Source organism: Erpetoichthys calabaricus, chromosome 8 (genome assembly GCF_900747795.2).
Source record: "Erpetoichthys calabaricus chromosome 8, fErpCal1.3, whole genome shotgun sequence".
Taxonomy (NCBI): Eukaryota; Metazoa; Chordata; class Cladistia; order Polypteriformes; family Polypteridae; genus Erpetoichthys; species Erpetoichthys calabaricus.
The window spans coordinates 81,966,624-81,982,616 of NC_041401.2; the positions used below are offsets into that span (position 1 = coordinate 81,966,624).

At 40.6% G+C, this 15,993-nt stretch overlaps 1 protein-coding gene across 1 annotated transcript in view; it reads right to left on the reverse strand.

Moving 5' to 3' along the window:
- vkorc1l1 (vitamin K epoxide reductase complex, subunit 1-like 1) overlaps window positions 1-15,350 on the reverse strand; it is a 29,910-nt gene extending 14,560 nt beyond the window's left edge. Inside the window, exon 1 of the mRNA XM_028806986.2 lies at window positions 15,144-15,350. Coding sequence (XP_028662819.2) covers window positions 15,144-15,334 — 191 coding nt within the window. The 5' untranslated portion in view covers window positions 15,335-15,350. The remainder of the gene's footprint in view (window positions 1-15,143) is intronic.
- Between the last annotated feature and the right edge of the window lie 643 nt (window positions 15,351-15,993).

Genomic DNA, 15,993 nt, shown 5'->3' on the forward strand with positions numbered 1-15,993 from the left:
ATGCCTGGAAGCAAATATGAGAGAGGAGATCAGGAGGCAGGTGCAGGAGAGCTGGCATGCCGTTTCGCAAGCCACTAAGGCTGTCAACTCCTGTAGCAAGAGTGGGGAACGACTGGGGACAGTCGTCCTTGTCCGTTGTCGCGGATGGAGTTTCCTAAGCTGGCCCCTCAGTGTGCACACACAAGCACTGTCAACTTTGTAGAGGAAGTCGACTTGTTCGTGGAGCTGTATCATCTGAATGGAGCCGAGCTGTGGGGATTCCTGAACATGGCACTCAGTGGTCCGGTGTGCTCTTGGTGGTTTGATAAACTGCACAAGTGTAACAACTGGGCGAAGTTTCACACTGCCTTTCTGAAAGCGTTCCTCTCAGATGAATACCAGGCACTTTTGGAAGAAAAGCTCCGGACCTTTGTGCAAAAGCCATCGCAGAGTCTCAGGGACTTTGTCTTTGAATTCCGTGCATTGTGCCTGAAGTGGCAATCTGACATGCGTGAGGAAGAGATATGCGACATGTCCTTGATGCATGTGAACCTCGGGTGGCAGCTACTCTGAGGGGGGTCGTGAAATCAGTGGATGAGTTGGTGAAGATGGGGTCCCGATTGGAAAAGGACTGGGCGGCCATCGGGATTAGTGGGTCTCAAAAGGGGTCCACGTCTCGAGAAGTCCCCTGTCCCAAACCACGAGGAAAAGCCACAGTGGATCCTCATGCCAATCTTACCTTGGTGCAAGCCACCTTGCCCCTCTTAGTGGTGCCCGTACAAGTGCGAGGAGTCACTGGAGAGGCGTCGTAGATACAGGGAGCACTTATACACTTATGAAATACACCTTGTGGAAAAAGCTTAAAGTGTCTCATGAGCAATTAAGGGAAAGTGCAAAAGTAAAATTCTTTCTCGCGGATGGAAGGGTGCACGGGGCAAAGGGCAGGGTTTCTTTGAGGTTCTGCTTACATGAGATGTACTGGGAGACAGAAGTGTACATCCTGGAAGATGACCACCTGTCAATGTCCTTATTACTAGAAATGGACTCTCTTATGTCGGTAGGTCTTACCATCCACCTGTCGTGGCTGGAGTACGAGTTGCCGGGGGGTGAGATCCATTGGTTTGGGACAAAGGCTCAAAGTAATCTGGTTTGGCCTAACTTGTATTATTACCTCGCTCAGTTGGTGGATGGGCCCAGCCCAGTAGAGAAGGCAATTCTTCAACAGCCAGGGCTCGTTCAGCCACTGCTTAGGAGGTGGCACTCTGTGTGGACGGACTGAGGTGGTGTGTGTCACCACATCCACACAGTCGACCCAGTCCCGGTTCGGCATAGGGCCTACAGAGTGTCACCTTTGAAAAGAGGAATAATCAAGGAGTGGGTCATCGAGACTTCCACCTCGCCGTGGGCTAGCTCTGCGGTGCTCGTGCAAAAGGCAGACGGGACGTACTGATTCTGTGTGGACTATTGGGAGCTGAACAAGACGACCTTGGATGATGCTTACCCCATGCCACTTGTTCATAACATCTTGGAGTCTTTGCATGGGGCAGCGGTGTTCAGCTACCTAGATTTGAAGTCCGGGTATTGGCAGGCGAGGATGGGGAAGAGTAGCATGGAGAAGACCGCCGTCAAAACCCCGGAGGGGTTGTTCCAGCTTCGGGTGGTGCCCTTTGGACTTAAAAACCCAGGGGCATCATTCCAACAGCTAATGGAGCAGGTCCTCCGGGGGCTCAAACGTACATGGGACTGACAATTTACGACTGATTGGCATTTATGAACCCATGCAGGGTTTTAAGAAAAAAATCAATATTTTACTCATAGTTTGTGAATGTGGCATAAGATTTTAGTAAAATCACCTTTTACGCTCAAATGAGACTGTTAATTTACAAACGCTTTATGAATGAGGCCCAGTAAGTGCTGTTGTAGTTAATACCAGAAGGGGTAAAGTTTGTAAAGTTACCTTGCAAACAGGTGACAGAGACATTGGCAGGGCAGAAGAATTGAATTCTTGAAAGATGTGAAATGCATTTTAATTAAGAAAATATGATTTATTGTTGATTCCATGCTTATACCACATGGGAAATCAAGTTTTTACAAGCATACACAAAGTTAGTAGGGATATGGTTGGGTGTTTGGTGGGGCCTGGCAACTTTTTCATAATTGGAGACCTTACTGTAAGCAGTTACAGTCAACTACCCCAAAAAATACAGTATTGTCATATAACTATAATTTGTTAAGCAAACAATGAATAAATATGAAATTAGTTTTTAAGGTTACAAATTAGGGATTAACTGGGATTTGGTCATTTATAGAAGGACAGAACAATATTTCCAGGTAAAAAAGTTTTATTTATTTCAAGATATATGCAGATGTATATGCATTACAACAGAAAAGTTATAATACAACAATCAGGCACACATTATTACAGACATAACATAAGTCATTCCGGTCAGTATACAATCACTCTGGCAAATAAGAAAAAAGGCTAAGATATCTTCATTTTACGCAGCACTAAAACCCCATCCTGATACAATGGAGAGAAAAATGAAAGACCAAATATACCGATTGAAACAACATGTACTAAGCAAAAACAATGGCAGGAGACAAGCAAAATTATTTTAGAAAAACATTAATGAATTCTTGCCAGATACAAAAGAAGCTCCACACCAAGTCCAACACAAACAACGTTTGATTTTTTTTAGTTTTAGGTAATATAAATATCTCCATATCCATTAAGTTATGCAGGATATTCAAATAATTGAATTAAACTCATTACCAGAAACATTGGCAGAGGATTTCTTTCCCAGTATTTCCTAAGATCATATAGCTTTGCATTTTGTGATATAATTAAAGTCTATAAAATCTACCTATATTCTTCTCATTGCTAGTTCAAATATTTTCAAGTGTGAATGTTTTTTGGAGTATTAAATGAAATGAGACAAAGCTCCTCACTTGAATAGAAAAATAAGTGTTGAAATGTGGAAATTCCCTATTTCTACTGAGTTAAACAAAAGGTGCAAACATTATTAGCATAACAATCTCTGAAGGTTTGCATACCTAACATCTTACATAAATTAAAAACTTTGGAATTAAGAGAGGGTTACAATGCAACATTATTCTGTAATTGAGCAATGGATAATTGGGTCTCTACCTTAAAGTGTTTCCTGCACTGGTTCCATATTTTGAGAGGGTGAAGCACAATCTAATTAAAACTAAATTGGAATTAACAAGTGGAGCACAGGACAAGGCATACAAGGAATTTCTTTCCAAAACTAACCAAGTATGATTATTTGAAGCACTTTCTATTTACTTCGGTTGTCTAAAAATAATGAATATTTGAAACCCCAGTAGTAAAGCTGAAGTCAGGTAGCACCATGCCACACCATCTAGCCTTTCAGTCTTTGTAGTATCGTTTTTTTAATGCATGACCATCGACTAAATAAAGAATATTACAACATAATTTTTAGGAGAATTTTTAACAAATATAGAAATACTCTGAAAAAGAAACAACAGTTGAGGGATGATATCTATTTTTGCTATGTTAATTGTGCCAATTAGAAAGATTTGCACTACAGTTTTTTTGCTGTTAAAATATACATTTACTACAGTGGGTATGGAAAGTATTCAGACCCCCTTCAATTTTTCACTCTTTGTTATATTGCAGCCATTTGCTAAAATCATTTAAAATTAATTTTTTCCCTCATTAATGTACACACAGCACCCCATATTGACAGACAAAAAAAAGAATTTTTGAAATTGTTGCAGATTTATTAAAAAAAGAAAAACTGAAATATCACATGGTCCTAAGTATTCAGACCCTTTGCTGTGACACTTATATATTTAACTCAGGTGCTTTCCATTTCTTCTGATCATCCTTGAGATCACCTTCATTTGAGTCCAGTTGTGTTTGATTATAATGATTGGACTTGATTAGGAAAGCCACACAGCTGTCTATATAAGACTTTACAGCTCACAATGCATGTCAGAGCAAATGGGAATCATGAGGTCAAAGGAACTGCCTGAAGAGCTCAGAGACAGAATTGTGGCAAGGCACAGATCTGGCCAAGGTTACAAAAAAATTTCTGCTGCACTTAAGGTTCCCAAGAGCATAGTGGCCTCCATAATCCTTAAATGGAAGACGTTTGGGAACGACCAGAACCCTTCCTAGAGCTGGCCGTCCGGCCAAGCTGAGCTACCAGGGGAGAAGAGCCTTGGTGAGAGAGGTAAAGAAGAACCCAAAGATCACTTTGGCTGAGCTCCAGAGATGCAGTCAGGAGATGGGAGAAAGTTGTAGAAAGTCAACCATCACTGCAGCCCTCCACCAGTCAGGGCTTTATGGCAGAGTGGCCTGTCGGAAGCCTCTCCTCAGTGCAAGACACATGACAGCCCACATGGAGTTTGCTAAAAGACACCTGAAGGACTCTGAGATGGTGAGAAATAAGATTCTCTGGTCTGATGAGACCAAGATAGAACTTTTTGGCCTTAATTCTAAGCGGTATGTGTGGAGACAACCAGGCACTGCTCATCACTTGTCCAATACAGTCCCCACAGTGAAGCATGGCGGTGGCAGCATCATGCTGTGGGGGTGTTTTTTCAGCTGCAGGGACAGGACGACTGGTTGCAATCGAGGGTAAGATGAATGCGGCCAAGTACAGGGATATCCTGGACAAAAACCTTCTCCAGAGTGCTAAGGACCTCAAACTAGGCCAAAGGTTTACCTTCCAACAAGACAATGACCCTAAGCACACAGCTAAAATAACGAAGGAGTGGCTTCACAACAACTCTGTGACTGTTCTTGAATGGCCCAGCCAGAGCCCTGACTTAAACCCAATTGAGCATCTCTGGAGAGACCTAAAAATGGCTGTCCACCAACGTTTACCATCCAACCTGACAGAACTGGAGAAGATCTGCAAGGAGGAATGGCAGAGGATCCCCAAATCCAGGTGTGAAAAACTTGTTGCATCTTTCCCAAGAAGACTCATGGCTGTATTAGCTCAAAAGGGTGCTTCTACTAAATACTGAGAAAAGGGTCTGAATACTTAGGACCATGTGATATTTCAGTTTTTCTTTTTTAATAAATCTGCAACAATTTCAAAAATTCTTTTTTTTGTCTGTCAATATGGAGTGCTGTGTGTACATTAATGAGGGAAAAAATTAATTTAAATGATTTTAGCAAATGGCTGCAATATAACAAAGAGTGAAAAATTGAAGGGGGTCTGAATACTTTCCGTACCCACTGTATATTTAAAATGTTTTTGTTTTTCCTGTGTACCTGATAGACATCCCTAATCCTTGAAGTGAAATATTAATTCTTAACAAAACCTACACTGTATATACTGACAAATACAACCAGTACAAGAATTAAAAAAGCCAAAAATCTATCAAATGTACATAAGATGTTTATCAAGAAGATACAAGACTAACAAGCTTACAAGTAACAGACAAATGTTGCTGTTAAGCTAACAAGCCTATTGTTTACTAAGCAGCAATTTCAATTTCCTCGTTATCTCTTGTATTTCTAATTCAAAATGTTAGCTGTTGTACTTAACATAAGCTCACTCCAGACAGTATTCACTTTAATTAATAGACAAAATAAAAAGGTCTGAATTCATTAAAGTAAACTTCCTCTCCAGTCTTATCTTTCTCTGGTAAAGTCTAGCTTACTGTTCTCTGTTTGCAGGAAAACTGCAGCAAATAAAGATGTGTGCTAGCACTGCTAGCTCAACTACTGCAATACCTTGCATAAAGGAGCACTACAACTAAATTACCATAAAGCTTATAAAAGCAATTTACGATCCAGTAATCTGTAATGAAAACACTACTATTTAACATTAGTTATGCACGTATATAGTACTAATTTTAACATACCCTGTATTGCACAATGACTATTGTTGCTACACTACCAACTCCTGAATCCCCCCTTCAAACCGTAGCCTGGTAACTGTCTGCATGGAGCTTGCAAATTCTCCATGTGTCTGGGTATTGCTCCCATATACTAAAGATATGCACATTAGGATAGCTGGCTTATCTAAACTGACCTGGTCTGAATGAGTGTAGGTGTGTTTAATGATGGTTGGACAGACTTTAAAATATTGCTTGATAGGATCCTTAAGTTGCATGGTCCCCACACTTGATGCTCACATATTTTTGGTTTTCTATAAAGTGCCTTGCTGAAGTATTCAGTTTCTTGAACAGTCCTCAAATATTGTTGGATTATAAATTATACTTAAACATCTCGCTCCATGTTTATTGCAAAAACTTCTTGAAAATTATAAATGGAGAATATGTATCTTTAAAACTTTAAACACACACAAAACTGTTCACTCAGAGCTGCCGTTTAAAACTAATATATTACAAAATTGCTATAAAAGTATTTAGCTCCTTAGAATTTTTCCCATTTTATTGTTATACAACATTGACTCACAGTGGACTTAATTTGGCTTTTTTGACACTGATCAACAGGAAATGTCAAATTTAAAACTGATACCTGCAAAGTTATATAAATTAATTGATTGACAATTGGTTTTAGAAGTCACATAATTAGTTAAATGGCGATCACATATCTATAGTACAGGGGTTTCAGTTCATTATAGTATAAATACAACTATCGGGGAAAGTCCAACTTGTGATGAGTCGGTATCGTTTTGTCTTTATTGTGTAGGTTGGGCCACAACACTCCAAGGAACTCAGGGAAAAGGTGATTGAGAAGTGCAAGTCAGGGGAAGGAAGCAAGCTGTAAATCTACCTAGAGCACACCATTCACAAAAACTGAATGATGGTGCAAGAGACCTATGATAACTCTGAAGGGGTAACAAGCTACAGTGGCTCAAATGAAAGAGACTGTACATACAACAATGGTTGCCTGGGTGCTTCGCCAGCTGCAACTTAATAGGTGAGTAGCAAAGATAAAGTTGCTGTTTAAAAGAAATAAACACACACAGGACTTCTCACCTAGAGTTTGCCATAAGGGGACTCTGGAGTCAGCCAGAAAAAGGTTCAATGATCTGATGATATCAGTATTGATGTGTTGGCCATCAAACTAAACTCCACTGTTACTGTACATTATCAAAAACACCAGTGTCCACTATGAAACATGGTGGTGACATCATCATGCTGTGGGGATGCATCTCCACAACACACCTTAGAAGGATTGTGAGGGTAAATGGTTAAATGAATGCTCCAACATACAGGTAAATCCTAAAGCAGTCAGCAATATAGCTGAAACAATGGAGAAGATTTGTTTGCCAGCAAGAAAATGACCCCAAGCATAAAGCCAAAGCTGCAGAGGAATGGCTTAAAAGCAACAATGTTAATTTCCTGGAGTGGCTGAGTCACAGTCCAGATGTCAATCCAATTGAGACTGTGGCTGAACTTGAAAATGGATGGAATAAGGGAAAACCTCAGTGCCCAGGGACCTCATGTATAAACGGTGCATATGCCCGTTTCCATGCTCACATCGCAATGTATAAAAACTAAACTTGGCTTAAAGCCACGCATATTCTCACACCAGCTCAATCCATTGCAGTTCTACTGTTTCTGTGTGGTTTCCCTTTCTTTTCTAGATTCACAACCCTGACGCGGCTTACACTGAAATTAACCGCATATCGTTTATTAGTTTAAGGCATCTGATTGTCATTAACCTGTAACAATACTATGGTCCACAGAATGGCCAAGCTCTCCCAAATACCATAGCTGCTTTAGCGTTGTTACTCTCAGTGCACCAGAGTATTTTAACCCACTGTATCTGAGTGTGGAATCACAGCTCTATAGCAGCTGATCGTAAAGAGGATTATTGGGTTACAGCATCTAGCAATCGCTGTCTCATCCATGTGTATGGTCTATTTGAACTGTAGTAGAGGAATGTGGAAGTTGACGTACGCACAGCTTTATGCATCTGGATTTTTTGTGTGTACACACATTTTTGTTTTTGTCCATACGCCATGTTTTAGTGTGAATTCTATGCACCTGTACACACAGATTATTATAAGAGTAATTGCTGCAAAGGTGCATCTACGAAACACTGACACTGTTATTTAGTCTCACATACCATCTTCTGTGCCGTCTTTTTTTTTTGCACCTTTACAATACCGTCAGAATGTACGGCGGTGTATTTGCGCCACACAGAAAAAAATAAGGACATAATGAAAATGTCTATTTTGTGATTAAAGTAAAAATTTCGGCTTTAACCCCTGAAATGTCCTCTTTAACCTCAGTTTACTTCATCATTAAAGCAGACCGTCGTAAGCGTCATCTTAAAATCGACCCAGTTGTTAAATCGATACACGCTTCTGGGGCTTCCTCCTGAACTGACAGCAGCAATCGCCCCACAGAACACATTACATTTATGATATTCCAGCTCTCTGCACATTTTAGAATTCTTAGATTTATACTTGATATCACTTTCATGATGAAATGCATTAAAATATGTATGTTACATTTTACGGATAAATCATTAACTTTGTTTAAATAATGAATACTATACTGTAAATAGTTACACATATGGGGTGGCACGGTTGCAGAGCGGTAGCGCTGCTGTCTCACTGTTGTCTCGCAGTAGGGAGTCACGTCCTTTGTGTTCCCTGCCTGGGGTTTGCATGTTTTTCCTGGTGGGTTTCCACAGTGTGCTCAGTTTTCCATCCAAAGACATGAAAGTTTGGGGATTTGGTGAAGCTATGACGCCAGTGTATGTATGTGTGCTTGTGTTCACCTTGCTGATGCCCCGTCCAGAGATTTTATTTCTGTCTTGCGCCGATGCTGCTGGAATCGGTGCAACCCCGGATTGATGGATGTCATCATTAAACATCCTGTTCAGAGATACTGTGGCAAGGTGTCCTCGGAATTTAATGGATGTTTTGGGCACACGCGTGAAGTATAAACCTGGCCTTAGGCGCCTTACTTACGCTGACGATCTTGACTAGGGCTTATTTTTGAGGTAGGGCTTATTTTAAAGAGCAGCCTGAAAATCATGCTAGGGCTTATTTTCGGAGTAGGTCTTATTTTCGGGGAAAGACGGTAGTAATAAAATGTAAAAATGCAGTATAGCATTAGTATTGACACATACACAAAGTAAAATGAATTTCTTCATTGCATAGAATACATTTGAAAAAATGGTTTTATATGCATTTGCATTCTTTACTGTTTTGTGATATCTCTTGAAAAGTACTTTATTTGATGTAAAACTAACAGAAAGTTACCATCAGAGTAAGTCTAATGAAAAGTCTACTCTAAGGATGATAGAACCATGTTGAAAAAAGAAATTAAATTGTACCCTGAAATCCAAAAAAGTAAAATCATTACTCTATCTAGTAATATAGGAAAAAAAATTTTTTTTAAATAATGGAATGCAATAATCCTGTCTTACAAAGACCTGTGCCATATAATCAAAGGAAAATTCATTATGTTGCTATCCTACTGTTCAAGTTGGTTTACATTCCATGGCTTCTTGCAGTTGTTCACTTCAATTCATAATTTGCAACTAGAAAGCTCAATCAACAAGAGCAGAGAGGCAATAAATACTGAGTTCCAAAACCTTGAGGTCTACTTTTTAATTTGTGCTTGTCCTTTTGACTATATCTGATCCACATAATATACTGAAGCTGAAAGGAAACACTCTAGTTGTAATGAAGGAATATAAAAAATTGACAATCAAATACCGGTAGTAGTTATGAGTGTCAGGGGATGAGATTCTTTTCCTTTTCAAGATCATGGTAAATAATAAATTCATTTATTATTGTGCTCCAATAAAGGGGCACATTTACAGGTCTAACAAAAGTGGGACGACAGAATCATTTAACAGTGTGATAGCAACCACTAATTAAATTTCTTCCAAATTCTCAGAAATGGCTGAGGTCACTGGCCATACATTAATATCCTAACCACCTTATTCACTTTTGAGTCGCAAGGAGGCAGTGTTTATCCTGGCAATTCTAAGGCAGAATTTAACCCAGGGAGAGGCTCTTGTCCACCATAAATCATGCACTCACACTTGAACTGTACCAGTTAACCAAATAACATGATATAAGAAAACTGAATGACCCAGAGAAAAAACAATGCAGACATGAGGAAAATGTCTGAAGCTGATGTCTGGACCAATGATTTCAAAATTCTGGAACTATGAAGCAGTTGCAGTACTAACCACTGCAACAACATGCCCCCCAGAGAGGAAAAAGCTCTGAAAAGCACGGATGAACTTGACTACTATTTTTTTTTCTTTTGGAGCAGACTACTTCAGCTTTAAAACTATGTACCATAAATATTATACATTATATCAGGAATTTACAGATAAGCTGTGCATGTTTCACATTGTAATGAGAATTGGCTCACATTTTAGTTAACAATTAGAAGAGTACCATCTAGAGAAAAGTCACTGTTAAGTGTTTGCCCAAAATGGATTACCAAAAAGTAATCAGAGCTTCTTTCTTTTTTTAATGGCTTATTCTAAAATGATTACAGCAAAAATACAAACAACATTGAAGAAACCATAATCAGTAACATCTAAAGCAAGACATAATATTGCTTACATGATGCACATCTATACTAATAAAAGGCAAAGCCCTCACTCACTGACTCACTCATCACTAATTTTCCAACTTCCCGTGTAGGCAGAAGGCTGAAATTTGGTAGGCTCATTCCTTACAGGTTACTTACAAAAGTTAAGCAGGTTTCATTTCGAAATTCTACGTGTAACGGTCATAACGGTCGACAACAACCGCCATGTTAAACTTTCTTATTTATGGCCCCATCTTCAGGAAATTTGGTAGGCGGCTTCCCTGCGCTAACCGAAACCGATGTACGTACTTATTTCGGTGGTATGACGCCACTGTCGGCCGCCATATTGAACTTTCCAACGGTCTTTGTTACTTATGGGCCCATCTTCAAGAAATTTGGTACGCGGGTTCCCAACGCTAACTGGATCCTACTTACATACACATATACGTCCATAGCCTGTAGCTGGGTTGCCGTGTGAGGCGGCATTGGATCCCCCATCCCCACGCCTCACATGTAGTTGGCTGCCTGCCTATATAAGGCCGTCCGTCGCTCCAGTCTCTTCATTCCCTTTCTTGCTTCGCCACGGTATTCACGTCTCCCTGCTGATAACTGCAGCCTTTTTATTTAATCCACGGCTTCTCTGATGTTTTATTGTTTGTTTATTACGATTATAGTTATTGTGTAGGTATTTTAGACTTAGTTTACATTGTTCAGGTACCCATTTCCTTTATCGTTCCAACCGTACCCCCATTAACATGTCTATCGAGGTGATCACCATCGATCAAAAAACTGTTACTTATCGAGTGGTTTCCATGCACGGACATGGCGCCTGCCTTTTCCATTCTCTGTGTTACATATTGCACGGCTATATCAGGCTCACTCTTGATATCTGGAAGAACATTGTGTCTTATGTATTGAATGACTGGGACAGGTTCAAGGTGTGGACTGATGACGGTACAGGAGATAATTATACTACACAGGAGAACTATAAGAGTGAAATGCTTAAGCCCTTCACCTATGGTTCTGCATGTGAGTTGATGGCTGCCGCTGAATTGTTCGGTTGTCGCTGTCAAGTGTACCGAAATGGCCAAATATTTTACACCTTTGGACAACCGCCAATGCCTCTTAAACATTTTAGATTCACAGGTGATGATTTGAGTAGTGGACACTTTTGATGTTTATGAATGTTTAAACTCTCAAAAGCTGGATGCGAAGTTATCAATGAAACCCATTTCAATTCAAACGCCTCCAATTTCCAGTAAGGCTCTGCTTCGCAATGACAATTACTAAGTCTCAGGGGCAGACCCTACAAAAGGTTGGCATTGATTTGAGGCAAGATTGCTTTTCACATGGCCAACTGTACATTGCATGCTCAAGAGTGAGCTCAGCGCACAGCTTGGTCATATTACAACCGGAGGGTCAAACTGACAACATGGTATATAAAGAGATCCTTAACAAATAATTATTGGCATATTTTCCCTCAGTTTAAAAAGGTTTACTTTTCTTCTTAATAAAAATTTTAAAGCAGTACTTCGCCACTGCAAAGAGCGGGTATTTTGCTAGTAAATAATAAAGTCTTCTCTCCAAAGGCAGCATCTGATGTTAAGGGAAAAGAAGCACAAATGTAAGGTGTATGTACACAATGCTTGCTTGTGCATTTCTGCTTCAGTCATGGCAGTGGGGTGGGTGTTCTCAGCTTGCAAGTCTTGTTAAGCAGGTTGCACACATTGTTTATACTAGTCATGGGGGGATGTGTCACCATGACAAATGGTTTATCTGCTGCACTTTCCCACATTACTTAATAAAATAGAAAACAGAAAAATACTGAAATGTGAATGTAATAAAAGTATTACATTCACACTCATCTCTGGTTCCAAAGAGAACCCTCAAATGCAAAAAAAAAAAAAAGCTGCTGATTTTCAGTTCCAAGCCCTCCTCACATTCAACAATTAGTAGCAATGAAGTATATTCTCAGAGCATGATTTTTCCAATACAAGTTCACAGGGAGAAAATCCATCAACAGGCACTAAGTAGGACCAGCCTCCCTTGACTCTCTTCAGTTTGCATACTGCTCAAACAGGTCAACTGAGGATGCCATATGCTCTGCCCTTCACATCTGGATAAAAAAAGATACATATGTCAGGATACTATTCATAGACTTTAGCTCTGCCTTCAACACAATCATCCCTCAAAAGCTGGTTGTAAAACTGAGCAGGTTGGGCCTGAACACCACCGTCTCCAATTGGATCCTGGACTTGACAGAGAGGCTCCAGTCAGTTCGGATGGACTGCAACACTTCCAACAATATCACACTGAGCACTGGAGCGCAGCAGGGCTGCGTGCTTAGTCCACTGCTGTTCAACCTGCTGACTCGCGACTGCACAGCCACACACAACACCAACCACATCATCAAGATTGTGGATGATACGACGGTGCTGGAACTGATAAGCAGGGATGATGAAACAGCACAGAGAGATGAGGTGGAACACCTGTCTACATGGTGTGAAGACAACAATCTATCTCTTAATGTTGACAAGACAAAAGAGATAATCGTGGCCTCAGAAAATCACATCCTGCCCACATCCCACTCAGCGTCAACGGTTTTAGATGGACACAACACCTCATCACTAATCAAGAAAGCCCAGCAGAGACTACACTTCCTGAGGCGGCTGAAGCGAGCAAGTCTTCCCCCTTCCGTCCTCACCATGTTCTACAGAGGCACCACTGAGAGTGTTCTGACCAGCTGCATCACTGTCTGGTATGGCAACTGCAACATAACCGACCGCAAGCACCTGCAAAGGATAGTGAAGACAGCAGAGAACATTATTGGGGTGCCTCTCCCTTCACTACAGGTCATATTTTACAAACGTAGTGCCTGCAAGGCCTGCAACATTGTGCAGGGCCCCTTACACCCCTCACATGGACTTTTCACACTTCTGCCATTGAAGAGAAGATACTGCAGCATGAAAGCCAGATTTGCCAGGCTGCAGGAGAGTTTTTACCCCCAAGCTGTTAGACTCCTTAACACCATACGGCCACATGGGATCTTCCACATGGCCTCTACCACCTCAAAAACAGAACTTTTATACATGCCACCCACTTTCCTGCAAAGACTAGTGTGCATGTAGAGAAGAACTGAAAATCTCATACTGACCTTTAAGTATTTTGACACTCTTGATATCCTTCTGCTGTGAAACATTCTGACCCGTCATTGTTTACACGTCTTAAACAACTATTATCATACACTGATAATTTCTGTATTACCTATATCTGTTACTTATTATTTATTATATTACATATCTATTGACTATATGTATCTAGATTGCAAATACCATACATTTCATCAATGTTCATACTGCTAACTACACGTCAATATTGCTGCTACTTCTTTGTCTTGTCTTTGCACAATGTCTTGTCTTGTTTGTGTTTTAATTTTAAGTTTTAATTCTATTTTTAATTTATTATTTGCACGTCATGTTGTTACACTGTGGTCCCTGAGCTTTGCAATCTCGTCTATCTGTATACTTGTATATGGTTGAGATGACAATAAATTTGACTTTGACTTCTGTAAAGTGCTTTGAACGTGGGAAAGGCACTATACAAATAGAATGAATTATTAATTTTATAAAAAACAAACTTAAATTTTTGATCCCTTACTATGAATCTAACCCTCTATTGACCACTATGAGAGGGTGAAAATTACGAATTTCTATTACTATCTAGAATATTTAGACTTGTATTGGTTATATTTAGACATTTATTTGACAACTATTCTCGTTTATTATGTACTTAAGACCTCATGAAGTAAACCAATTACATTTCTTATGAAAACCCCGAATTAGGAAGGCTTACGCTAATTCAGACATTTTTTGTATGATAAATGTGACGGTGAATACTTTATGGATGTGTGTGTCTGGAAGTGAGAGCTTTGACTACATTTCTGATGCAAGACAATACGAAAAGCCTCCGCCCGATAGAGAAATAAAAATGTACTAAAACGGTTCTTGTATTTAGCACACTGCTTGCCAAAGCAACTGACAAAGACAGAATGGTGTGTAAGAACGTTGTCGTTGTTAAATATAACATGAATACCAGCTCAACACGAAACACACATAAGGCAATGTCAGTCTTACATCAATAAAAACGGACTTTGTCACACGTACACAAACAGTCTGCTTTGCTCATATCCTAAAACAAAAGCAGACAGGTCATGTGAAGGCTGGTGTCACACTGCCAGCTCACCACCACCACGGCAAACGTGTAACAGTAGCAGCAGCGCCACATTGCACTGACTGGCAGGTCGTGTTTAAAAGTTATTTCAAGCATTAAATAAAAGAGCACTGCCTTTCAGGTTCGATTCATTCAAACGTCTCCTGCAATTACTTTGGTGTGTCAGGCGTCTACGGAATAGAATGAATCCCTCCCTTACCCTCGGAAACACCCACTTCCACGCGACTTTTGCGAGTGCCAGCCTAGACGACAGCTGGGAGCCCGAGACAGGCAAAATGATACGAAGTTTAAGGACACATAGAGGCGCATCTTTCGCCGAGATCACAGCGACAGCCACAGATTCAAAGTAAGCGAAACGAAAGCATTTTCTAACATCGCTTCTGGCCCACCTCGCCCCTGCAATAAGCTGAAAACCTGTGGCGGCTCCGACCCAGCCGGCGCTCTCTCACCTGGACGTGAATACCTTCGAGCAGCTCAACGAGTCGTTCAGGTCACAGAGCGCCACATAGTTCGGGTCCTTCGTTACTTCCCTTTGCACATGGTAAGCATATACAGAGAGCAGGATACCCAAAAAACACACCAGCAACCGGGCTATTCTCTCCCATCGAGGGGTGGACACTCTCAGAACGGGCGCCGCCATCTTTCTCCAGCTTGGCTCGCACACGCAGCCGCCTACCATTGGGCGGCGGGGACGCCGACGCATAGGCCGTGTGCGGGCGGGAGCGCGCCTGCGTCGTGACGTCAGGACAGCGCGCCCAAAGGGAAGACGATGTTGGCGCCTTTTGTCGTCAGGTGAAAGCTGTATTTCTAATTGAACAACAACGGATATTAACGGTGAAGTTGGCGAGACGCGAAGATAACATCTTTTTGTTTAAATGTTACAGGTATAGAACAGCGGTTCTAAAAATATTTGAAAATTAGGCTGACAAGATTCTGTTTGGTTCCAAGACACAACTATTTAATCCTGTGAATGTGGTGTCAAGAGTAAAATTGTACATACAATTGGAGACGTTGGGTTTGGGGTGGGAATGCGCCTTCGCGTTTCGGCCGGTTAAAAACGGGACAAACCTGACATTTCTTTAAATTCCCGGACACGATGCATATAACGAAACTATATAGTCAAATTAGCAATAACTCATCTAATTAAATTATATATATATATATGTACACACAGCTGACATCACCCCAGTCTGTAACCACAAGGCCATTCAAAACATTTTCACCATCACAGAGATAAGTATTGGAACAGTCCTGCCATTTGTCAAGGGCATTTACTTTTGATGTTATTATACTGAAGCA